The sequence below is a fragment of the Festucalex cinctus genome, chromosome 1 (genome assembly GCF_051991245.1).
Source record: "Festucalex cinctus isolate MCC-2025b chromosome 1, RoL_Fcin_1.0, whole genome shotgun sequence".
Classification (NCBI taxonomy): domain Eukaryota; kingdom Metazoa; phylum Chordata; class Actinopteri; order Syngnathiformes; family Syngnathidae; genus Festucalex; species Festucalex cinctus.
The window spans coordinates 7,938,499-7,965,834 of NC_135411.1; the positions used below are offsets into that span (position 1 = coordinate 7,938,499).

The 27,336-nt window shown below is 40.5% G+C and overlaps 1 protein-coding gene across 1 annotated transcript; it reads right to left on the minus strand.

Moving 5' to 3' along the window:
• On the minus strand, positions 1-26,998 carry st6galnac3 (ST6 (alpha-N-acetyl-neuraminyl-2,3-beta-galactosyl-1,3)-N-acetylgalactosaminide alpha-2,6-sialyltransferase 3). The gene is made up of 5 exons (XM_077514610.1): positions 26,839-26,998; positions 19,759-19,953; positions 12,097-12,506; positions 6,201-6,308; positions 1-6,116 (listed from the first exon to the last, which is right to left on the minus strand). Exons 1-5 carry the CDS (start codon positions 26,854-26,856, stop codon positions 5,927-5,929), a joined length of 921 nt encoding a protein of 306 aa, XP_077370736.1. The 5' UTR covers positions 26,857-26,998; the 3' UTR covers positions 1-5,926.
• Positions 26,999-27,336: the final 338 nt, after the last annotated feature.

Consider the following 27,336-nt stretch of genomic DNA (forward strand, 5'->3'; position numbering starts at 1 on the left):
TGAAATCAAGTGCCTTTAAGGTTCTTTTAATGCTGAAAAACAACAACAAAATACATTCAAGTTCAATTGAAGGAGAGAAAAAAATCAAATATTCACGATATGCCACTAACAGTTACAAAGCAAATGACAAACAAAAGTTTTTCTGATGAATTAAAAAAAAAAAAAAAAAAGTAGCATTTTGATGCTAATCTTGCGCCGTTAAAAATGTTAATACTTAAGTGATGTGTTACATTCAATATCACACGTAATACACACTCGCAGGTGTTTACAAGGACACTTGACCTGAAATTTAAAAAAAGTAACAAACGAAGTCAACATAGAAACTCTCAATATGATGCAGTGCAAAACCCACAATATTAATAATAAACATACTGCTCTATGATTTGTATCTTTGTAAAGGCAGAAATTGTAGCATTGGATTTCATGACAGTGTTGCAGTTGTACCGTAATGGAGTGGCCTGTCATCAATGAGGTGCAAACAAGTCAAAACCGGAAAAAAACAAAAAACAAAAACATAATAGCAGCGACAACGCTTAAAATGAAGTCACTCGCATGTAATCTGATCTGAGAGCTGCCGGTTGACTGCACAATCACAGTGTGTGTGTTTGTTTGTCCCCACAATTGAGGTAAACATGCACGATGACATCATCAAAATTCATCTTGCCTCCAGTAGAACTGGACAAAAGTGATAAATAAATGGCGTGCTGCCTGTCGCCGTTCACAGTGACCCGAAACGTTGCCAGAGGAAATCTAACCTCTCACCTGTGACCTCTGCCAGTGTCGCTAGACTCGCTACTACAGCACTAGCTTTCTTTCTTTGTGAAAAATAAACACTGAGAAACGTAAGGTCTGTTTTGTAAATTTCTGGATGTTGCTACATGCCAGGAACATGCGGGAAAGGTGAATACGACTGGACTGACCTGCTAGCATGTTCTGGAGCTACAGCATGAATGTGGTTACTAGCTTGCTAGCTAGCGAGCTAGCTAACCAGGTGCCTCACATGAATGTGGTTACGATGCTAGCTAGCTAGCTAGCTAACCAGGTGCCTGCTACGTTTGTTCCTGCTAAATTGGCACTTCCACAAATAGTGGCCAGTTTTATTTTAATCACCTTCACACTGGGGAAGGTGTAATCGGTAAGTTACAATTTATGCCAAGGAAAAGTGCAGTTAAAAACGAAATAAAAAAAACTATGATGGAATAGCCCCATGTTAAGAGTCTACTTGAATGCTAAAAAGACGGCATATCAGCATAACATACTGTATATTACCGGAAAGGACAGACCGGGTGGAACAAATGAAGTCATAAAACATGAACATAAAACATAAATAGAGCCACACAACATCATGGAGTCAGTCTATATGGGAACAATAAGTGTCACGAAAGATGCCATCTCTGCATAAATACTGCAACATGCGCCAAAGTCTCCGCATTCATTTGAGAGACTGTTTATGTGCTGCTGTTTTGGCTAGCTGGCAACCTCGTTCGGCAATTACCTGCGCACTTTTTTATTTAAGGAAGGCGTTTATTTATCTGAAGTGGATGATGCACACGGCCACTATTTGAGGAAACAGTGGTTTAAAAAAAACAAACAAAAAAAAACGATATTGACCATTTGCACCGACGTCACGTGGTCACGTGACTGCCACACCATGGACGGCGGAAGGAAATGACGTTTGAATGGAAGTGGACGGGCCGCGGAGTGATTTAGGTACTTAAGAGACTTTTATTTTACAAATTAAAAGTTATTATTGCCCATCGAGCCATGGAATCTGCTAGTTCAACTGACGTTCGCCTGTCGGCAGAAGTGGAACATTTAGTAGCTGCTCATAGAGTGCGATATTTATAGAAAATGGAGATGGCTGGTTTGAAAACAGACCCTACCTTCTGCCTCCTGCTGTTTTCACGAAACTAATCAAATCGCCGACTTAACACCGGAATAGGGAACAGCACGATACACGTCACCACACTTAATTAATATTCACGAGTCGAGGGAGGAGGGTCAAACTCGGTGGGCCAGTCATGCTAAACGGATGTAAACAGTTTACTAGCGAGATGTCTACGGCGCTAAATCTGCTAATTCTGTCAGAGAATGATACTCCTGATGCCAAGTTCCCTGGTATAGACGTCGAAGAACATACTAATGTTCAATTGAAGAGATGACTTGTGTGTCGAGGGCTGAAAAAGACGAGGAAAGGAGCCGGCCGACAGGTAAAGATTTTTTTTTTCCCTCCCCCTCAAAACATCGTCCTACGCGACTGACACTGACATTCTCCAGTTTCAACAAGCTATCCTTCCTTTACCACCATATGCCCCGTCTGTTATATCTGGTGACAACCAGCGACTTTCATAGTTGTTGGGGTACATTTTATTGCTTTTTTTATGTATGTGTGTAACGTGTGTGCGTGTCCCTTGGGCTCACTAAAGTTGTGTGTGTGCAGTTGGAGTGGACGCTAACTACGTTCACATTAACGATCGTTAATGTGATTTGAAACACTTAATTCGACACCCCTGTTACAATCTTTGTTCGAGTGTATGTAGTAAGTGTACATTTACGAGTAAAATGTATGAACATTGATCTACTAACCTCGTAAAAAAAAAAAAAATGCTCGCTGTAAATACGTGAATAGTTTTGTGGGCTGTCAGTACTTTCTGTCGATTGCCGCTAAACATCGACGTCTTTTGTCTTCATTAGTAGGTATTCGGTAAAAAGCAACATTTGGTTTACTCCCTTGTCTGTTTGTACAACCAACCGCACAGCAAGATACGACCATTTTATAATTGAATCGACTAGACAAAGGACTTGACGCTGTACACTATTCAATTGTTACAATCCAGGGAAGTGGTTCTTTTGCCGTCCATACTTCAGGAGGGGGCGTTCCCATGACGGAAGTGACGACACATGCAAATGGTCAATACTGTAGAAATAAAAGCATCGAGAGGATGCGATTCGTCTCACTGAGCTACAGTAAAGCCGATTGAGGACAAGCCTGAAGGAGATTTGAGCGTAAAGCCTCATGAATCACCGTCCTGAGTGCAACCTGCTGGGGGCACTGGCACGGAAAGAAGGTGGGCGACACGGAGTGAGACTTGAAAAAGAAGAAGTCACGACTTTATGAAGGAGTGCGACCACATCGAAGTCAAAGTGCACGGGGATACGAAATAAGTTACAAGTAAACATATGGAGCTAACTTTCACTGCGGAAGAAAAAAAATAAAACTGCTAAGAGCCTTGAAGGCTTAGTGAGGGTCTACACAGGAAACAACGGCGTATTTGCCTTCGGTTGCGGGTAGGTCGTAGCAAACATTCGACGCCCACAACTGCCTTGACTCATCTTCGGTTAAAATCGCAGTGACGTCTGGGAAAAGTGTTAGCTAACCGTCTAACAGACAGTTTCTGCCTTCAGTTTTGACCTCAGCCTGGGAAAACAACCAAGAACTGGACGGTTTGACTACAACGTGACACGCTTGAAGCTTTGTCAGGGTTTACACCTGGAGTGTGGTGCCCAAGTTTTTTTACATCTGCCTTCAGTTGTGGCTCAGTCGTAGCGGAAACTCGATTCTGAGGCCTGACGGAGTCTTCCATCATCATAAGTATACTTGGCTACTGTTTTGTGATTTGTGAAATCACATCTGCCTTCAGTTGTAGCTCAAATGACTCAGACACATATTTCTGTTCGGCTACCATGACCAGGATTTGCCACTAAGTATTTTCTGGACTGCTGCATGACTTGCACTGGGGGGGAAAAAAAGAAATAAAATGCTACGACCGACACGTTGCGAGATTTTACACCACGAGTGTGGTGCTCACGTCGTCGATGGTTGCCTTCAGTTGTGGCTCAGTCAGATCTAACACTCGATTCTGACTGTGAGTTCCACAACCAGGATTCGATTAATTTTGCAGTAACCTCTGCAAAAGTGGCTATCTGGCTAACAGACATTTCCTTCAGTTTAGTGCTTGTATTAAAACAAAGTTCAGAGTCTTTGCTTGACTGCTGCATGACTTGCACCGCAAAATAAAAAACTAATAACACCCTCGACGGCTTACAAGGGTTTGGAGTGGCAACATCTTCCTCCTCTGCCTTCGGTTGTGGCTAATTCAGATCAGACAGTCCTAAAAGTCTGCTCATTGACTTTCTTCAGTTTTTTTCGTGGTATTAAAGCAATTGAAGTCTTTGCTGGACTGCTGCATGACTTGCACCACAAAATAAAAAACTGCTAAGACCCTCGAAGGCTTACAAGGGTATGGAGTGGCAACATCTTCTTCCTCTGCCTTCACTTGTGGCTCATTCAGAACAGACAATCCCAAAACTCTTCTCACGGACTTTCTTCAGTTTTTTCCTTGTATTAAAACAATTTAAGTCTTCAGTTGTGGCTCATTCAGGACAGACGGTCCCAAGAGTAATTTTTTCCCTCGTATTTAAACAAATGAAGTCTTTGCTTGACTGCTGCATGACTTGCACCGCAAAATAAAAAACTAATAACACCCTCGACGGCTTACAAGGGTTTGGAGTGGCAACATCTTCCTCCTCTGCCTTCGGTTGTGGCTAATTCAGATCAGACAGTCCTAAAAGTCTGCTCATTGACTTTCTTCAGTTTTTTCGTGGTATTAAAGCAATTGAAGTCTTTGCTGGACTGCTGCATGACTTGCACCGCAAAATAAAAAACTGCTAAGACTCGAAGGCTTACAAGGGTATGGAGTGGCAACATCTTCTTCCTCTGCCTTCACTTGTGGCTCATTCAGGACAGACGGTCCTAAAAGAAATTTTTTCCCTCGTATTGAAACAAATGAAGTCTTTGCTTGACTGCTGCATGACTTGCAGCACAAAATAAAAAACTGCTAAGACCCTCGACGGCTTACAAGGGTTTGGAGTGGCAACATCTTCCTCCTCTGCCTTCGGTTGTGGCTAATTCAGATCAGACAGTCCTAAAAGTCTGCTCATTGACTTTCTTCAGTTTTTTCGTGGTATTAAAGCAATTTAAGTCTTTGCTGGACTGCTGCATGACTTGCACCGCAAAATAAAAAACTGCTAAGACTCGAAGGCTTACAAGGGTATGGAGTGGCAACATCTTCTTCCTCTGCCTTCACTTGTGGCTCATTCAGGACAGACGGTCCCAAAAGAATTTTTTTCCCTCGTATTGAAACAAATGAAGTCTTTGCTTGACTGCTGCATGACTTGCACCACAAAATAAAAAACTGCTAAGACCCTCGACGGCTTACAAGGGTTTGGAGTGGCAACATCTTCCTTCTTTGCCTTCACTTGTGGCTCATTCAGAGCAGACAATCCCAAAAGTCTCCTCACGGACTTTCTTCAGCTTTTTCCTTGTATTAAAACAATGTAAGTATTTTTCTGGACTGATGCATGACTTGCAGCGCAAAATAAAAAAAAACTGCGAAGGCTTACAAGGGTTTGGAGTGGCAACATCTTCTTCCTCCGCCTTCAGTTGTGGCTCATTCAGTGCAGACAGTCCCAAAAAGCTTACTCAAGGACTTTCTTTAGTTTCTTTGTGGTACTAAAGCGATTGTAATCTTTGCTGGACTGCTGCATGACTTGGACCACAAAATAAAAAAAAAACTGCTAACACCCACAAACGCTCTGTGAAGGTTTCGAGTGCCGATGTCTCTGCCTTTGTTTGCGGCTCAGTTTGAGCGAGCGCTCAATTCTGAAGCTGCCAGACCGCGACTACCGTGACCGCAACTCACCATGACATCTGTATCACCAACTAACAGACAGTTTTCTGGCCCCTTCGGGTTAGTCCTCGTGTTTAAAAAAAAAAAAGAAAAAAAAAAAAGAAGAAGAAATCCTGGCTCAACTTCCGCATGACGTCAATGACAGGAAGCGTCCGTCCGTCGTCGTCGGCCACTCGACTCGCCAAACGAGCAAAAACACCCGATGGATGACGACGGAGAGCGTTTTTTGGGGAGCGTCACGACAGCCGCCAGGCCGGATTGAAGAACTTGATGGCGTGGTTTTTGGCCCACTTGGCGAACACGGCCTTCTCGGTGACGAAGCGGTGCCCACCGTAGGGGGCGCTCTCGTGCAGCAGATACTCGGCGCACTCGTCCCGGCTGCCGGCCTCGTAGTAGTGGTAGGGGACTTTGCGGTAGCCTTCGGTCCTGCGGAAGGGGGACGGCGGATTTTGAGAGGGGGGATGACGAGCTCGAAAGGGTAACATTTTTTGTTTTGTTTTCCCGCCTTACTTGCAGTAGGTGTCGTTGATCATGCCGTAGACGTGGATCTCTTTGCACATGTCCATGGCGAGGATGAGCGTGAACCAGCCGGTGCTGAGGTACGATCCCGACTGGATCCTGCAAACACAAACAAACAAACAAACGTAAATCCTAAACAGAGCTGCAGGCGAGCAACATTTATTTGTCTTTTTATTTTGTATTGGCCCCCTACAAGGACGCCACAGCACTGCTTTTCATTTTTAATGACGCGAATGAGCAATGGCGCCTGCGTCAGCGCGCTCAAGCGTTTCTTCATTCTACCGGAGGGCAATAAGAAGCCATTGTAGAGCGTGTGAGTGCAGCTGCTGCTTATTTTTATTGCTTTCTTGACAAAGGCCACTAACGAGCTACTTACGATGCCAGCAAGAAGGCGGATGAAGAATATCAAATTGGTGCCGCAACAGGGGAGAATTTCTTAAAAAAACACATTTTAAATACCTTTTTTCAATCTTTTTTTTAATTTTTTTTAATTTATTGAACAGGGAACGCAAAATCTCTCATCATGACTGTTTGAGGTGTGACATGATATGATTTGTTGCAAAATGAATTTTTGACCATGTAACTTGTGGACGTTTGGTGTAGATGGAGTTTTATAAGTAATCAACTTTGGTGAGATTTTCCTGTGAAAAACAGCACTTTTTTGCTCATTGTGTCTAGTAGCATTTTTTTAATCAACAAAACAAAATGAGCCCTTTTTTTGTCTATTTTCAACACATTCATGCATTAAATCATAAGACAAAGATAATTGCGTTCAGACATTCACCCTTTGGTTTGCCAGTAATTCATATATTTATTGTTGTGTTAAGGGACCAAAAAAAAATTATTATTTATATCCATCCATCCATCCATTTTTTTAACGGCTTATTCCTCACAAGGGTCGCGGGGGGTGCTGGAGCCTATCTCAGTTGGCTTTGTGCAGTCGGCGGGGTACACCCTGGACTGGTCGCCAGCCAATCGCAGTTATTGTTTATATATTTTTTTAAATTATTCGGCCCATTAATCGGTCATTGGAATTTTATTCTGTCAAATATCGATATCAGCATTGGCCTCAGACAATCTGATCTGTATTGGTCGGGCCTATAGTACTGTCACTATCGAATATTTTTAGAATTGATTTATCGAGTGATTATTCAATCGATTAATCAACTTATCGGATTCACTTTAATTTTTTATTACCATACCAGAGCATTTTTTTCTCTTGATTACTGCATTAATCAGTAATTGGTATTTATTTCGTATTCGTATCATGATAAAAAATAATAATAATAATAATAAAAAAGTGGATGGGGGGGATGGGATTGATGTTTTACTATGTTACCTACGAGTTCGGTCATTATTTACCGAAGTAAAAACAGATGTTTGCATTCATGAAGGACTACAGAAATTAGTGAACAATTAATTAATTGGTTTGCTGGAATCAGAGGTTTTGGACAATTTTAAATTAAAAAATAACTCCAAACGATCACCCAATTATGAAAATAGTTGTCAATTAACTTGATAATCGAATACCTGTCAATTAATCGATTAATTTTGACACCCCTAATTGTGTCATTGCACATGGTCCTATTGACAAAATAATAAACTACTGCTATTATCAAGACTTTCAATTTCAAATGTGTTTTTCATTCGTTTGGTCTCTGTTCCTCGTGAGTATTGTGGAGATTTTCTGTTTTCGTTATCGTTCACGAGAGGTCATATTGATAAAAGAATCGCACACCTGAAAGCGTACAACATGATGACCTTTAATTTGAGGTCAGACATGATATGATTTGTTGCACAATGGTTTTTGACCTTGTTACTGGTGGAGCTTGGGGATTGGTGACATTTTATTTTTTGGGGTAAGGTATTGATCAAATAATTACATATCTGAAAAGCCATCACCGTGACCTTTAACGTGAGGTATGCTTCAATAGAGTTTGTCCCAAAATTATTATTTTTTAACTGAACTGTGACCTTTAACCTTGGGTGATTTAGTTTAAGGTCAAGATCGATCACCACCAAAAACAAAACTTCCTGCTACGCCTCCACAAAGCCATCAGATGCACAAACGTGGAATGATTGTGTTTGTACTGGGTGTGACCTTGAACTTTGACCTCATGCTTTGGCAAGTAAAAATCTCTGAAAGCAAAAAAAAAAAAAAGTTTGTGGGGAAAATCAAATGTCGGGCTGCTCATTTTTGACATTCAGAGTGCTCCGAAACATAACAGCATGTGGAGCGCATGACGTAACGCAACACAGCAGCCCACACGCACAAAATGTCACCTCCGACGCAGGCTGTCAGCAGTCACCGTTTCCCGTCATATTGCGAAGCCATTTCACTAACAAAAAAAACAACAAAAAAAAACAAAACAAAAAAACAGAACAGAACATTCCCGCCGCTGTTCTACAGCGAGCGTCCGGATGTTCTGTTCCTGAAGGACAAACAGACGCTTTTCAAAATGGAGGTCTCATCACAAGGCGGCAGCAGATGTTCCGCGCTGGCTGATGTGCCCAACATCCTTTTAATCTCGCTTTATTAACGCCGATGTCACGCCTGGGTAATCGGGCTTCATAATCGCCTGCGAGCGTCCTACGCCGCCGCTCGGTCGCATGGAAAAATTGGCCTTTGAAAAGGGAAAAAAAAAAAAGAATCCGTTGAACAGCTTAGCTGTGTTGCATTCATTACTTTGGAGAAGAGACGTCATTGTATCGGAACACGAAAGATATGTTCAACGTTCTTCACTCCATTGCTTCTGTCTGCCTGGACCGGGCACACTTATCATTGCCTCTTTGAGGGCCACATACAGAAAATCAGAAGGACGTAAGGGCCACATAATGTTATGAAGAGAAATTGTGCTTAGTCCTAAAAATTGTACAAATAATTTATTTGTGCTTTTGCATATTTAGAAAAATGCTACAGTATATAAACCAATTTATTTGTAATATGGCAGTACGGTTATAAGATAGTTTTGGAATTTTTCATTTTGGTTCTTTAATAAATGTCTTAGTCTTAGTTTAGTTTTAGTTAGTTTCAGTATTAGTCTTAGTTTTTTTTTTGTTAAAGGTGTATTACTTGTGCGCAATATTTTAAAAGATACCGTGAGAGCGATGTCATCTTTTGGTGCTTTTCTATGGGCTGCTGCTAGATGACGTCACTTCTGTGTGACATACTTTCAAACGTCATTATTCCGGTTGATATCAAAATACATCTACTAAAAATCACACCAAAGACAAAAACAAAGTACATTTTTGCTGTAATTATAGTTCTAGTTAGTTTTGTAAACATAAAATGTCAATTCAGTTAGTTTTTGTTTTTTTAAAGCTTTTTTGTTTTTATTTTATTTTGTTTATTTTTGTTTTATTTTGAATTTTAGTTGTAGTTATTTTGTTATTTTTCGACACCCTCCCTTCTTACTTTGACCATCTCCAAACATTTTTGTTTTTATTTTATTTGAACTGAGTCAAATGCCATTTTTAGCATATGTCGCGGGCCACTAAAGAATGGACGGCGGGCCGCAAATGGCCCCCGGGCCGTCGTTTGGACACCTCTGCTCTACGAGTTAGTAACCTTGCAAAAGTGACGTCGCATGTAAAAACGAATCAACTCCTCATAACTAAAAGCATAAAAGTAGTGTTTTGGCGCCACCTTGTTGCATGTGACTGACAAGAACAAACTCCACACAAGAATTGAGCCAAGATCCCAACCCCGAATTTCCAAACTGAGCGGCATTTATTCGAACCACTTTTGCACAATCCAATGAAACATTTTAACGATTGTGTCGTGAAACCGCCGACGAACCACCGCCAGCTAGCACGGCGAATGTGTCGCCATGGATCCACAGATGGGATCTCGGCATCTAATGAACACTCTTGGCAGGCGAGCGGGTGTGACAACGTGATTTAAGCGAGGTCACTTATCTGCCGCGTTGACCGATAGCATCCGACGGGAAGCCACTGCTCAGCTCGGCGGGTGGCGGCGATAAAACCTCGTCGAGTGTGCGCGAGCTTGCAGATTATGGCCAACGGATAAACACCCGTGACACGTTGCGGTAAATGGAGAAAGCGGGACAGGCGATCTCATCAACCAGCAGAGGTGCTCGTTAGTGAACCGCCTCGACAGGTTGTGATTTAGAAGAAAAAGGACTATTCGTCAACCAAAGTGCTAATTAGCCCTTTTCACACTGCACTTGCTCATTGTGAAGGAGCCACTGCGAAATGACCAACTTCTTGTGTGCCCATACAGTCAAACCTCGGTTTTTGAACATAATCCGTTCCAGAGGGCTGTTCCAAAAGTGAATCGTTCGAAATCCGAAACAATGTTTCCCATTATAATTAATGTAAATAATTTTAATCCGTTCCAAGTCTAAAAAAAAACTTTTTCCAAGTTTTTTTTTTTTTGACACCATAAACTGCACTGTATACTGTTTACCATGAATAGAAAAGGGTAGAAATAGACACTGTTTTATTTTAATAGAAGATATCCTATCTAAAATGATGGGGAAAAAAAATACACTTGCTTTCTTTGGACCCATGATTAGGGGCTAATACACGATGCAAAACTTTTGGCTTTTTCTTCCAAGTGAGTCTCCTTCAGGTAGGCTCGGCTTTTTTCAGTTTGGTCGAGAGGCGATTTTTCGGACGAGTTCTGAGACATAAAATTCTTGAATTTTCTGGTCAAAAACCGTTTTGGTCGAGAACAGAAGCGTTCGAAAACCGAGGTTTGACTGTATTTGGAAGTGCTGATGTAGAAGCCTACCAGGAAGTAAAAAAACTGAGATTTTGTCGCTGGTTTTTGCTTGAGGAGGACTGAAATGTGAATGTTGAGTGTTAAACTTCCCAGCCAGGTGCCGGCATCACAGCCTTTTGTTACGGCACCGACACGACCTCAGCAGGCGGGAAATTAACGGTGGACTTTTCGCCTGCACCTTCTTACGAGGCGCCTCGTAAACGCCTCTCTTTAGGAAATGGCCTCCGGCGCAGCGTAAGTTACTTTGATGAGGCCCCGTGAGGCCACTTGAAAAACCACCCGCCGGTCCTTCTACTCAGTCGGCACGGCACGTATTTATCCTCTTGCTGTGTCTATCTGGCAGTGTTCCTTATATCGCTCGAATAGTAAACACAGGGACAACACAAGCGGTATCTTGTTTTTTTTCAGTCTTCAAACACATTTACAAAGTCAGATGAAACAATCCGATTGTAAAAAATGTTCCACTCATTACGTTGGTCACATCCAAGTCAAAGTTTCTTGAAAAGAAATGACAGTACGTTTCGACCGAGCAGCGGTGGCGGTGATGTTCATTAATTAGGTTATCTATTTATTTATTTTATTTTATTTTTAAGTTAGGTTGCACCAATGATTTCTGGACCTTTGATTTCTGAATTTTTACAAGATCATATTGACCTAATTATTAAAAAAGACAAAGCCTGATCAGGACCTTTAACTCTTTTACTGCCACACGTTATGAAAAAAAATAAAAATAATAAAAAATTCAACCCCTGCACAGTTGCATTTCGCTGATTACGAGCATTCATCAGATTCCATCAAATTCCGTCACATTTCATTGTTCATTTCAATTCCAGACACCAGCAGCCCATTGAAAAGAGACACACTGCTGCCATCTGCTGGCCATAGTTAGGTGGTGTTTTTGATTCCACAACCCATTGATTGACCGGGCATTTCGACGTTGCTCCGCCCATTGACAAAAAAACAAAAAACAAACCCTAGATGACGTCATTTCACGTTTACGGCAGCATACATCGCGATTTTACTAATCGTTATTAAACGTTTTTGGCAGTCAAAGAGTTAATTTGAGATACGACTCGATGATGTTCATGCAAAAACAAATGTTTGGCCTCCATACCGGTTGACGCCATTTTTTTGCCTCACCTGTCCTTGCCCGTCTCCTTCTTGAAGACCATGTCGCAGTAGTTCATCCTGTCGTCGGTGGTGGCGTAGATGCGCGCGTGCGGGTAGCTGTCGGCCGCCTGCCGCAGCATGTTGTAGACCACGCCCTTGCCGTCGGTGCGCATGTTGCGCAGCGGGCCCCACACCACGTACACCGTGTCGTTGTTCTGGCCGAAGAAGTGCTGCGGCCGCTGCAGCAGCAGCGGCACGCTGGTGTGCGACACCACCCGCAGCGTGGTGCGCCGGCCCACGTCGCGCTCGAACCCCCGCGTGGGCGCGTTGTTCATGCGCCAGATGCACGGCGAGCGGTCGATGAGCGGCCCCGCCGCCTGGCCCAGCATCTGGCCCGAGCTGGACACCACGCTGCACAGCTCGCACTTCAGCTTCAGGGGCTGCCGCAGGGGAATACGGGATAAGGTTAGCGTCACTCACTTTTTGTTTTTTTTAATTGACTTTTTGTAAACAAAGCACTTTGATTTGGATCTTCACTGACTGGTTTAAAAAAAAAATAAAATCAGATTTCTGTTTCAAGCCCGATATCAATTCATAAAACCATGAATCGATTCCAGGGCTGCACAATATAGCGTAAAAAAATATCGATATCGCGATATTGGCCCATGCAATATGCATATCGCAAAGACAAGTTTCATATGGAATTTTATGCTTTTGTCGGAATTAAACTTATTAAACATTCTTCAAACAAGGCCCACAACTTATGAAGATGCTCCAAATGAAGGTTATATTTAGGGTTGGATAATAATCAAACTAAAATGTACACCGCCATCCAATAGTTGAAAATTATTGAGATGTACAATTAATTAACTAAGAATACATTGAGTTTGCTTATTTTGCCATATGAAAAACTGTAATTCTTTCATTAGATAATAATGTTGTTGTTGTTAATAATAATAATAATAATAATAATAATAATAAGAAGAAGAAGAAATAATAATGTTGCAATAATATCAATATTGCTATATTCAGCAACTATATCACATATGGCATATAGTGCCAATATCGTGCAGCCCTAATTGATTATTTTAATATCTTTTCCCATAAAATTTTAAGAAAATAGAATTTTAATGTGGAATTTTATGCTTTTCTCTGAATTTGACCAGTCAAACTAAAATGTGCACCGCCATCCAATAGTTAATAATCAATTAACTAAGAATACATTGAGTTTGCTTATTTTGCCACATAAAAAAAATTAATTCTTTCATTAGATAATAAAAATGTCATTTCTTTAGGTACATGTTATAACAATAATAATAATAATAATAATAATGTCACAATCAATATTGCTATATTCAGCAACTATATCACATATTTTTCCAATATTGTGCAGCCCTAATCGATTATTTTAATATCTTTTCCCATAAATTCTTAAGAAAATAGAATTTTAAAGGCTGTTTTTTTTTTTTTAATATTTGTTTTCTTGAAATTACGGTTGACATGAATTTAAAAATATTTTCTTACATTTATGAAAGACCTGACTTATGGCACTTTTTAATTTATATTTACAATTATTGGATTAGAATTGTGAACATTTTCATCTCATCCTTGCTGATTTCAATGTTGCGCGTTAAAATTTACTTTGGAATTTAATAATTGTGCAGTTTTTATTCTGTCCTTTACATTTAAGAAGAATTGATGTTTTGTAATTAATCGATATCAGATTGAAGTGAATCGAATCGGGCTGGATGGACTCTTGTGATTCGAAATCAAATCGATTGAGGGAATTAGAATCGATACCCAGCCCTCGTATCCGTGCTGTGCCAGAGACGATGCTATGTTAGCTTCTCAAGCTAACCTCCATATGCTTGCCTATGTTTTAACATTTTTTTAATAGTTGTGTGAAATGCAATGTTACCTTCCCGTTTCCTCTGGGGTAAGAGCCTTTAAAGGGGTAGTATTTTTATTTGATCTTAGTTTTATTATCCAGTGGTTAACATCTCTTTTTACACTTGTTTGGCAGTAAATAATGTGAAAATGCGACTTGAAACATCGTCCGTACCGCTTTGAGGTAACACCGTACTTAACATAATCATCCCGACACTATACTTTTACTTCCCGTTAATATGAGTGCAATGACAATATTATGGGGATGTTTTTGGCAAAGGAGGCCCATGAAGGAGCCCATCAAATATATGGATGCGATCATAACTTACACAGGTTTTAACAGCGGTGTGTAATATCCCCGTCAGCGAGTACGTTAATTGAATGGGCCCCAGGAGGTTACGATGCAGAACGGAGAGGCGAGGAAGTGGCGGCGTTAAGTGGCTGTAGAACATTATAGCTATGAGCCGGTTAGCTACACTTTCTGATGCCACCAGGAGCCCTTCAGCAAAAAGACTTTACACGTTAGAGTCCTAAAATAAAATCAGTGCTGAATATTCACTTGCATGGATTCAAATCTTGAGCATTTGCATTGCTATTATTTTGCCAGTTCTTCCTAAATTTTAGTCATATTTTATTTAGTTAGATCAGCGGTGTCAAACATACGGCCCGCGGGCCGGATCAGGCCCGCAAAGGGGTTTAACCCGGCCCGCGAGATGATTTTGTAAAGTTAAAAAAAATAAAAATACAAAAATTGTAATGGCGGACTAAGTAATCAGCCTGCCACAATCAAAACATATAAATTTGTAATTTCACAAGCAGTCCTCAGATGAGCAATGCAACTTGTATGGGGAATCGTCGTCCTGGATGTCATTGTTTTACACACAACTTAAACTACGGTTTGTTTAATTATTATTATTTTTTTGTAATCATAAATGTGTTAAATACAACACAAATTAAATTACTGGTAACACAAATAGATATGATATTAGCGTCTTTATAACATCATTAACTGCGCCACGCAATGCATTCTGGGAACAATATATATGCAAAACCGGTCGATTTAATACATCCGGAAAGTATACCGGCAATGTTGTCGCATTCCATTTGCATTTGAGTTATTTTTCGGAACAATGTGATTACAGTTGAGCTCCGTAATTTCGGGCTGGTCCACAAAAATCGGCGTATAAATGACGGCAATCGTTTTTAAGTTATATACCGTTATTTTCCCAATGCGGCCCACTTGATAATATATTTTACTCCATGTGGCCCCTGAGCTAACATGAGTGTGGACACCCCTGATTTAGATAATTAAATAATTAGTTACGTTATTGGTAAATAATAAAATAAATATTTAACATAGTATTTTTAATAAATAGGGTTAATTCAATTAATTATAAATAATATTTTAAATTACAATTATTTTAATAATGAATATTAACATAAATTGTTCAATTTTATTTATTGCACTGAATAATTGATTTGCTGATTTATTGTAAATATTAATAAAATAAATAAAAGCAAAATAGATACAAGTGTACTTCAGACCCCCACCGCAAGATGGCGCTAGCAAATGTGACAATATCCGGGCCACCAGGGAAGGGAAGGCCAATACATTAGGTACAGATACGTTTTGCACTTGCATTTTCTGTTTATGGGGACTAGCAAATGTTATCACTTGGATTTCATTCCATTTAATGGGGTAAGATAATTTGAGATACGAGTGTGGTCACGGAATGAATTTAACTCACATCTGAAGGCACCACTCCGTCAGTATTTTTTTTTTTTAATTCCTCGGCAAATGACCAGACCCCTACATCCATTTTAAAAATAAAATGTGGCCCTTGAGCACAACAGTTTGCCCACCCCTGTTGTAAATAAATCAAACATTAGCACATGCTGTAGGCATTTTTTTTGTAATCCTCATAATCCTACCACAACCTTTCAGAAGCGGAGAGTGGGGCATTTGGGAAAACGCTGCGTTAATTTCGCTCAATGGCTGTGTTGCTGTGAACTTGACAACGCCGTTGATTAAAATGCACAAGGCGGCGTTCATTAATAGGCCGTGATTATTACATTAGCACAATCGTTCCCGCCGGACGCCTCCGCCTACGCTGAGTCATTCTCCTTGAAAGACGCGCTGTGCTCGTCTGTTGACGGCTGAGAAACGTCCTCTAAAATTACCAATAATACACAGATGCTCGTGTATAAATGCCTTACTGCCCACAATTTGCTTATAACATAACACAGGAAGTAGAAACCTACCAAAATAAAAGCAACAACAACACAAACAGTTGGACTGAAGATGTTTCTCACCAGTCACAGAAGATCATAATTGAAGTGCTTTGTTCACAAAAGTTGCTCAGTGGAAATGAATTCTATCAAGGGAACAAAAATGGGAAGTGGAAACCTATCAAAATAAAAGCAACACCACAAACATACTGAAGAATTCATGAATAATGTCACAAAAAAAACAAATCAAAGTATCTTGTTTACAAAAAGTTGGTAAGTACTGGATATGGTTAGAGTACCATCAAGGGAACCAAAACAGGAAGTAAAAACCTATCACAATAAAGGCAGCAACAGCAAAAATATCTTGATCAAAATGTATGACACTCGTCACACACCAAAAAATATCAATCCTAGCTATGACTGAGAGTTTTATGAAGAAACAAGAATGGGAAGTAGAAACCTACCAAAATAAAACAATCACAAAAGACCTAAATCAAAGTATTTTGTTTACAAAAAAAAAAACTAAGAACTTAACCAAAATGCATAACTCAAGTCACAGAAGATCTAAATCTAAGTTATTTATTAACACAAAAAAAAAAGTCAGTCCTGGCTATGCCTCAGACTTCGATAAAGGAACAAGACCAGGAAGTAGAAATCTACCAAAATAAAAGAAACAGCTCCAACAGAATGCATGCCACAAGTCACAGAAGATCTGAATCTAAGTTATTTGCTGACAACAACAACAACAAAAAGTCAGTCCTGGCTATGCCTGAGAGTTCTATCAAGGAACAAGAAAAGGAAGTAGAAACCTAAAAAAATAAAAGCAATAACAGCACAAACAGTTGGACTCAAGCTGCTTCTCGCCAGTCACAGAAGATCATAATCAAAGTGCTTTGTTCACAAAACTTGCTCTGTGGAAGTGAATTCTATCAAGGGAACAAAAATGGGAAGTGGAAACGTATCAAAATAAAAGCAACACCACAAACATACTGAAGAATTCATGAATAATGTCACAAAAAACCCAAATCAAAGTATCTTGTTTACAAAAAGTTGGTAAGTACTGGATATGGCTAAGAGTACCAACAAGGGAACCAAAACAGGAAGTAAAAACCTACCACAATAAAGGCAGTAACAGCACAAATATCTTGACGCACGTCACGCACAAAAAAATATAAATCCTAGCTATGGCTGAGAGTTTTTATCAAGAAACAAGAATGGGAAGTAGAAACCTACCAAAATAAAAGAAACAGTCATGTCACAAAAGGCCTAAATCAAAGTATTTTGTTTAACAAAAACAACAACAACAAAAAAACAACAACTTAACCAAAAGTCATAGAAGATCTGAATCTAAGTTATTTATTAACAAAAAAAAAAAGTCAGTCCTGGCTATGCCTGAGAGTTCTATAAAGGAACACGAACAGGAAGTAGAAACCTACCCAAATAAAAGCAGTAACAGCACAAACAGTTGGACTCAAGATGCTTCTCGACAGTCACAGAAGATCATACTCAAAGTGCTTTGTTCACAAAACTTGCTCTGTTGAAGTGAATTCTATCAAGGGAACAAAAATTGGAAGTGGAAACCTATCAAAATAAAAGCAATAACACCACAAACATACTGAAGAATGCATCAATCATGTCACAAAAAAACAAAACAAAAATCAAAGTGTTTTGTTTACAAAAAAAAAAAAAGGTTGGTCAATACTGGATATGGCTAAGAGTACCAACACACAGAAGATCCAAATCAAAGTGCGCACAACAAGTTGGTCATTACCAAATCCGGTTGAGATCCCTATCAATGGAAACAAGAGCAGGAAGTAGAATCCTACCAATATAAAAGCTGTAACATAACAAACTTTAAAAAAAAAAAGTCTTCAGGTCACATTGTCAAACGTGTCGCCATGATTGGCAGCGACCAGACTCCATTGAGAAAAGCAGCGATTTAAGCAATGCCATGGTCAGTTGGGATGAAGATATTTCACACCTGGAAGAATCGGTGAAAAGAGGGATATGCCCGTCATGCATTAAACATGCGGGTGAGACATTTATAACCCCTCCGGTGACACAGCGCTACGGATGGCGGCAGATTACCATCCGGCTGAAATATGAGCGCCTGTTAAATTGTCGCTGACAGGGATGCTAACATTCACCCCCATGCACCCCAACAATGGCGCTCCCCGCCTGGTTGGTCCGGTCGATGCGAGGCGAAGGAAGAATGGAGGGAAGTATGGAAGGATGAAGGGAAGCAAGTTCAGAGAGAGAGAGAGAGAATCCAAATCTTGACATTAATTCGCCTTTTTCTTTTTTTTTTGCGCCACGAGCGTCGCTCGCTGCTTTTCCCCGCTGCCTCCCCGGCTTGTAATGTCTGGGAATTAAGGCGCTTTGATATTTCAATTTCCATAAATTGCGCGGGGAGTATCCAGCAGCGAGCCTTTTGAAGGCAGCAGAATGGGATCACCGAGTGTGCTACAAAAGCGACAAGCAAACATCAAACAAAAAGACGCTTTTGCCATCCGGCGACTTGATGAATGAAGCCGCTGCTCTTCTTATAAGACTGGATGACATTCAGGACCGTTTATCAGGGTTCCATGTGAAGCCTTTTTGGGCGGTGGTGCTGTCAGAAGCAGTACTTGCCCCCACATATACAGTACATACATACTTTATGTAATATACATTACTGGTAAATTTTAGTGATTATTTATTTAGCATCTTCATTATTTAGCTGTAAAATTACATTCATTGCTTTGATTCTGTCCTAAACTCATTTACTCATTTGCTCCCAATAACGTGTAAATACGTTTTTTAAATGTTTTAAGTGTCCCAAAGACGTATTTATATGTTTTTTTGTTGTTTTTTGCTAGAGCATACAGAAGGCTTTGATGTAGCCTCTCAACTGCAAAGAACGGTTGCAGAAATGGTAGTTATTACACAAACGGCCAGCAGGTGGCATCAAAAGCAAAATTACAATTTTAAATAGATTTGTGAAAACTGATGAAACTTAGCTCTATTCTAATGCTAATTGCTGCAAAACGGAAACAGGTAGAAACATACTTTTTTTTCCTGATAGGTTTTGATAGGTTCCATGCTTTTATAGCAATTGAACACAATATTCTTTGGGCCTTGCAAAATCAGTCAAAATCCAGTAAAACAGCCGGGAGCGAACGGGATTGCGAAATGTGAAAATGGCTGCGAGTCAATGAGTTAACTAATTTAAACCCAAGAACGTATAAATAAGTTTAATACTTTGTCCTTCCCTACCAAAAAATTTATTTATACGTTTATGTTTTTTCTATGCTAGAACACACAGGTGGCTTTGATGCAGCTTCTGACCTAAAGAGGTCGCTTAAAGCAATGGTAGTTATGGCCAAAAAAGGCCAGCAAGTGGCAGCAGAGTATAAGAGATCAACCAGGGCCATGCTTGTTGCTAGTTATCTAGTGCGGCGTTTTGTAGCTCCTCAATGCGCTCCACTTTAACATTTTTTTTTTTGTGTTTTTTTTTTTTTTTTTTTTTTTTTTTTTTACCATCTCAGCATGGCAGTTGATGTGTTTTGATGAACACAAAACATTAAAACGACTCACTTCCTGTTGGGGGATGCTGACATAGCCCGGGTGAGGTTTGAAAGCCTGGTAGGGCTGCTTGGACGCCGCCCAGTGGCCGCCAAACGCCTCGCCCAGCGCGGGCTGCCACGGGAAATAAGGTTTCTCCGCCAGGTGGACGGCCACCACGAAGAGCGACACCACCGCCACCAGTCCCGTGGCGATCACCGACTTCCTCTGCGGGCGAGAAAAGAACAAGGACGTGTTACGGCGCGGGTACTTAGCAACAACAGTAAACATGAAAAAAAAAAGGCTCTTTGTGGGAGGAAGTAGTGAAAAGTGAGAGGACGTGACAGCAAACAAGAAGAATTGGGAGCAAACAGGAGGAATTAAGTCGAAGTGGAGGAAACACGACAACATCAGAAAGGATTGAGATGAAGTAAGGGGGAGCAAGAGGAAGCGTGACCAGATTGCAGGATGAATTTAGAGGACGCGAGAAAATGCCAGACGTAAACAAAATGCCGTTATTTGCTCGATATTATTTCCCGGCATACGTGGAATGGACAATCAACAAGAATCTTCGCTCTCAGGGTGAAAATGAGCTTGTTTACTTGGCACGATTGGTTGAAATGGGCGTCCAAACGGGCGCTTGCGTGGGCGAGCGGCACTCCAGCTTCGTAAACAACCGCTTCATTGGGAGCAGCTAATTGCGTTGGGAATTAGAATATATTTTTATCTGTAGGCTGTTTTGCACTATTTGGTCTCTCAGGTGGGGGATACGTCCTCCAAAAACAGATTAGAAAAAAAAAATAACGAAGACTGCTGGTAGGCAACTTTCTTTCTGGGGTTGCTTTGCTTCTGTCAAAAAAAAAAATCACAAGACAAACATTTATGCTCGCATTACCCTCCATTGGCAGCAGAGGGCGGAATTACCTCACGGTGTGGTGCCTCATGTAAATTTTGAAATATATTCTTGATGAAATGAGAGCAAAAATCCTTCAATCCAGGTCAAACGAGCGAGCGCTAATCTGCTAGCGTCGCTAAGGGAGCTTAATGTGCCCTGAAAAACAAAGGTGACCAGCCCTGTGTGTGTGTGCGTGCACGTGCGCGTGTGTGACCTTGATGTGAGCTCAGTGAGAAGCCATTAGGCTAATGCATACCTCACATCTAATGGAACATAATCCCACAGAGGATAAAGCACTAATATTTGCCCCTTCTACTCTTAAAAAAAAATAAAAATAAAAACACACCACATGTTCATCTTAACATTAAAATCACAACGAGCGTGCAAGTGTGTCAGAAAATTTCCTGCTTTTACGACTCAGCAGTTTTCCACTTATCAAAGATTATTCCACAATGCCGAAATGACACATTTTCTAGGAGATGGAAACGGTACTCTGCGATTGGCCGGCAACCAGTCCTGGGTGTACTCCGCCTACTGCCCAAAGCCGGCTGAGATAGGCTCCAGCACCCCCCGACACCCTTGTGAGGAATAAGCGGTCAAGAAAATGGATGGATGGACGGAAACGGTACTCGCATGATGGTTTTGTGGCTATGCTGTCACTATCAAATATTTTTAGAATTGATTATTCAATTGATTCATCGACTAATCGGATTCATTTTGCATTAAAGTTTATTACAAAGGCATCTACCCTCCACCCGTGACAACTGTTTATTAATTAACCGGTGACTGTTGGAAATGTTGTACTGCCAGTTTGGTAAATGTTTTCCAAAGTAAAAACAGATGTTCACAAATATGTTATTTTGATTAAACACAGAAGATAATCAATCTTCTTTCATAAAGGACTACAGAAATCCACGAACAATTCCTGTTAATTAGAGGTGTGCAAAATTTCCGATTCTTAGATTATTCACGATTCGGCCGTGCAACAATCGAGAACGATTCACAAATGTCCAAATTCCGATTATATAAATATGCCAAGGGAAGCGAAACTAAAAGTGGACCGGAGCGAAAAGTACGCGGAACTGAAACGCAGTAGCGCGCGCGGTCTTCGGGACGCTTAATGGGACGGACCGAGAGTACACATCCACAACTCACGCCTCGACATTCAAAACAACAACAAGCATGGCTGAGCTGACCAACCCACCTCTTCGTGAGATCAGACCTGCTCCGAAAAGGCAAACAACTTCAGGCGGAAGTATCAGCTAGCTGGCTGCAGTGCGTCGGTTAGCGTTCTACAGGGCGCCGCGCAGTGATACGAACGAACGAACAGAAAAGTAGTGGCTGGCGGTAATGGCGTCTGACTTTATTCAGAAAAGAGTATTGTGGTGGAAATGTATCACGCTTTTGAAAACAAATAGTTTTTAGAAGAAAAACGCTTTATTTCCGAGACCCCAGCCAGCTTGCTGGACTATTTTCCTCTCGTCCAACGCCGAAGTCAGCGCTGATCGCACACACGGGAGGTGAGGATCAAATTGAGATTCATGTTAAAAAAGCCGAACGATCCCATTAATGTTTACACGTTCATGTTTACACAAGTTAAAAAGCAGAAAAGCACTTGAGGGTTTTTTTTTTTTTTGTACCTCCGAGAAACTTTGTTTACATGTTCATCTTTACACAACTTAAAAAGCAGGAAAGCACTTTTTTTTTTTAAAGGCATTTGTATTGAAGTAGTAGTTCACATTGTCTTTCATTTATACCTCAGTGCACTTTTGAGTGGATAAAAATAATATATTTTTGCTCAATGCTATGTTTTATTCTGTTGAAGACTGAATATACTTAAAAGCTGTTGTTACAGAATGAGGACTTGAGTATTTTATTTACTGTTTTGAACTGTTAACTTGATACTGAAATAGTAGTTTATTTAGGCCTGAGAGGACTTTTGTACTATTTTTGTAACTAATGTACGAAACATTAAAAGCGCCAAAATACATTGTTTTTTTTCTGCTGCCTGGGGGGAAATCAATAATCGTTTTATAATCGAATCGTCGCCTCTGAATCGTAATCGCAATCGAATCGTGAGGTGCCCCAAGATTCCCACCTCTACTGTTAATATGCTAAAAGTTAGCGGTTTAGTGGTGCTAGGTCTGGGGCTAACGTTAGCTAGCTGTGTGGGCTAGCAAGTTGATTACACATGAGCCGAGTTGTGTAAGTAGTAGTCTGGCTAACACAACACACTGGTGCGTTCGGATATTAATGGGAGCGAACATATGTACGCACTCTACGCTATCGTTTTGCTTATTTGACATCTGTGTGTTAGCATGAAGCTAAACATACTTTAGCAAAGTTATGTGGTTGCCACGTGTATCTCAAGGCACCATTGTATACATATTTATGGGATTGTCTCCCGATCCCACGAGACTAGCCAAGATTCACTTCACTGCTTTGTTTTTATTTTCCTGCTGCGGAAGAGGGAAGCTTGTTAATTCACTCAAGTAGCTTAAACGCAACACGTCCGCGCAGTGCAAACAGTCCCGACGACGCTAAATCAGATAACGGGATTTTCCGCCAGCTCAGAGGTCTGCCTCAAGGACGCGGAGAGCTCGCGGTGAGCCGCTGCGCAAAACAAGTCCGGGGGAAAGGTGGGAAAAGCCGGCGGTGAGAAAGCACACGGAGGATTACGGCGGTTTTGGCAGCGAGGAGGTGGCGATCCCACACTCGACGTGACGGGATCAAGCCGGCTCGGACGCTTGGCCGCGCACTCAATCGCTTTGCCATTCAGAGCTTTTCTTTTTCACACAAGGTCGCGTGTTGACTGGTCGCTTCCTAGGCTGAATTCGGGAGCGCCTGCGTGTCACGAATGCAAATCGGGTTTCCCACGCTCTGACACGGCACGGCGTCATCCGTCGGGATAGTATCAAATCTTTACGATGAGTCCGACTGAAGGAAAATTGGAAATGGCAAGAAAGAGCCCAAAATAAATGGCAAACTCTTTTCAAGCTTGGCTACTTGGGGCTTTTTTTTTTTTTTTTTGTGGCTCTGCTCCTGTCAAACGTTGTTTTTCAGTGTTGCTAAAAGAAAGTGTCTTCAAATAACTATTTTAAAAGGATTACATTTCTTTGACCTGAGAAGCACTCGATTGACAGTTGATCAGTTCTGTCCTCTTTTCTAGGGGTTTACCCAAAAAAAAAAAAAAATGTCTGGCTGGGGTTTTGAAATCATCCAAAGTTTTATGTACATAATGCACTGTTGTTACTACAAGTCCCATCTTTCACCCTTAACACATTTTTGCAGACTAGTTATTAGCTTACCAGCTCTCTGATACTTGGTTAACTACTGTTGAGAAAAGACATTTGTCCTCCATGTTTTATTTGGAATATGGGATTTAAAAAAAAAATCATCTGATATTTCATTTGAACTAGCTAGTTAGCACATAACACACGCACTTCTGATACGACAAGTCCCACAAATACTATAATAGATGACTACGGTGGCCATTTAGGGACAAACAACATTTGTCCTTTTTCTAGGGGACGGGCACTCTGGGGTGTCCCAAATTTGAAAATCATAGGAACTTGTGGAATTATGTTAAGACACATTTATACAAGTCCCATTAAAGTACTGCAATAGCTGACTATGGTTACATTTAAAGGACAAAAGTTTTTTTTAGAGGTGCACTGATCACAATTTTCCGGCTGATCTTTTAAAATGTCTGACCTGCCGATCCCGATTTTTTTTTTTTCATAAGCAGCCACCTCCAGTGTTCCAATCATTGAACAACATCTGTGAAATAATGCAAAATGGTTTGCTTTAAACTGCACATTAACACATTCACTGCCATCCCAGCAAAAAAATGCATCATTTGACGTCTTTTGCCGTCAATGGCAGTGAATGAGTTAAGTATTTCTTTCAAATAAAAATAAAAGCCTATTAATTATCTCAGCCGAAGAGGATACTTTTTCAGACCTCTGAGGAGAGAGACGAGATCTGTGGAAAAGATCGGTTTATTTTTAAGGGATCGGACGATCACCGATCCCCCAAAATTAATTAAATCGGATCCCCGAATTTTATTATTATTTATTTTTTTACGACTACTTATGAATCTCAATCAGATAGTTATGTAATACACACCACCACTGATACTCCAAGTCCCACAATGCATTGTGTTATCTGACTAAACAGTAGTCGCTTTTAAGAGACATTTGACCATATATCCTCTCGTTACTATAAAATGACCATTTATTAGAATTTGTATTTATTTATTTTTAAGTACAGCTGGAACTACAAGTAGCGACTTGACAAGATTTTTTCCGAAAAGTGGCGGTCTGTCAAAAACGTGGAGTCTGGTTGGAATGGTCACTTGAATATGAGTACAACCTACCAAGAATTTTGAAAAATCGGACAAAGTGCTCCAGAGAAATTGAGGTTTCTTGTGGTGGGAAAATGCTTTTCTGTCATAAAAAAAAAAAAAAACTATTGCCCTCATGTTGTGTTTGTTTCTTAACAATGTTCATGGGTCAACGTAGCAGGTTCTCATGTTTAATCATCAAAAAAATATCACATAACGTTATGCAATGTTTTTCACATTTTAAAAATGAAAATCAAAAAACGAAGGCCACTAGACAAAGTTGAACCTATGCCGTTTCACCAAAATAGATTTTCCGAATGGGTCAATTTGACCCTCAACATAGCAGGAGTTTTACAAATTTGGAGTTTTATGTCTTCTTATCAGAGGAACTTACTTGTCAAAACGTGATGTTTTAAATTCCATTGCTTGCCCTAAACTCGACTAAACTAGCGCAAATGGAAGCTTATTGGTGAAAATGATGGTATTTATTTGTCATGGAGAATTTTAGCAACATTTGCAATCCATGTTTTTTTGTTTTTGTTTTGTTTTGTTTTTGAGAAAATTCCACAAAAATGGTGGCAACTTGTCACCACAATACTACAAGTCCCAAACCTTTTTGTCATGAACATTTTTTTTCCTAACTAAGCTTTTATATTATTTTTTTAATGCAAATTAAACATACAAATGAATAATATAATACATTGAAAATAAATATTATTCAAATTAAACATTAAAATAAATATGTTGCCTTGAAAAATATAGATAGATAGATAGATAGATAGATAGATAGATAGATAGATAGATTAAAAAAAACGAATCAAAATAAACCTGTGGTTTAAATAACTCGTGTAACATTTAGCACACACAAAAAAAAAATACAACAACAACAACCCTGGAAATCCTTGAGTAAGTCCCCTTTTAAACAGGCATTTAAACTTTAAATATCAGGAACTAAACAAAAATAATATTCCAACCCACTACCGTATATCAGTTTAACTTTCTTTCTTTCATCTAAGCTTTAATGAGACACCTGAGTTGACACTTGACACGTAGCTAGCTCTTGTGATTTTGGAGTAGTTGTACTACAGGTTAGTCATCTGGGAAAATAGTAATACGTTATTAAATGTTTCCATGTTCCCCTAGTTGGTCAACACTGCTTTGAAGGACAAAAAAACAAAAACAAAAAAAACTTAAACGTGTCCCGTATAGGACATATCCTTAACATCATCTGAGCTAGCTAGCAAATATGTCACGCAGACGCTCCTGATACTCCAAGTCCCACAATGCACCGCGAAGGCTGACGACGTTGCTCTTGAAGGGACAAAAATAAGAAATGTAGCCCCTCCTTTTATAATCTCTCAATTTTAATATAGATTTTGCTAAGTAAACTGAAGTAATTGCTGTAGTTGTAACGCACACCGCTGATACTACACAACCCAAATAAACACCTAAACGTTCACAATCTCGGGGGCAGACCTGCAGGCCGTGAAATTAGCTCGCGCCTAAACCGTTTCATGATGCTGCCACTTGCTGATGTCAATCGACTAAAGTGATAAGCAAACGGTGATGACGCGCGCGCCACGTGATCTGCAGAAACTGACACCTGTAATGCATAATGAAGCCTGACAGACAGCATGACAACAGGCCCACTTTTACGATCATATTAAATGGACCACCCGTAAAAGGGGAGTCGCGCTGAATGGACCCCCGCCAAATGAGGACGGACATTACCCGCCTTGTGCATCTCATTCATCGGCGTGCAACGATGTCATCTTCACGCGTTGTTTTCGTGTCTATCAGGCAGGGGGGAAAAAAACGTACAACGACCCCTTCTCCCTTTTGCTCGTCCGTCTCTCTCCGTTCGCTCGCTCACCTTCCACATCCAGGCCATGTTTATTTCCACGATGCTCGTTGGACGCTCGTCAGCAGAACCGCGACGCCATTAAACGTCTCCCGGGACTTTCAGTTCGGGAGAAAAAAAAAAAAGGCCGAAAACCAGCTCGAGGGTTGGTACCGTTATTCGTCTCCTCTGCGGCCCGTTTTTTTTTTGTTTTTTTTCTTCCCTCCTCCTCCTAAATGGAGCTGCTGCGAGCAGAGGCTGTGCTGCGATTTTATTGGTGCGCACGGGAGAAGGGACACGCCCACCCATTCCCCCTTCTCGTGAGCGCGAGTCACGTGACTGTGGTGTCCGCTTCCTGGCGGGTGGTGAACGTTGAGTTATGTCTTCAAACCTTAACATGTCTTGAATGCCAATTTCAAAATTGAAAACCCCACACGTGCCTTGAAAACTTTTATTTGGCCCACTATAATCCTTTCTTGAAACCTTCACTTCAACATGTTGAGCTTGATTTATTGCCACTGGTGTATATGA

Excerpts from the sequence above, each read along its gene's own strand:
- st6galnac3 (XM_077514610.1), bottom strand. Across the intron at positions 12,507-19,758 it reads TCAGCATCCCCCAACAGGAA|CCCCTGAAGCTGAAGTGCGA; the intron begins GTGAGTCGTTTT and ends CCCCTGCGGCAG. Across the intron at positions 6,117-6,200 it reads ATCAACGACACCTACTGCAA|GACCGAAGGCTACCGCAAAG; the intron begins GTAAGGCGGGAA and ends CCCCTTCCGCAG.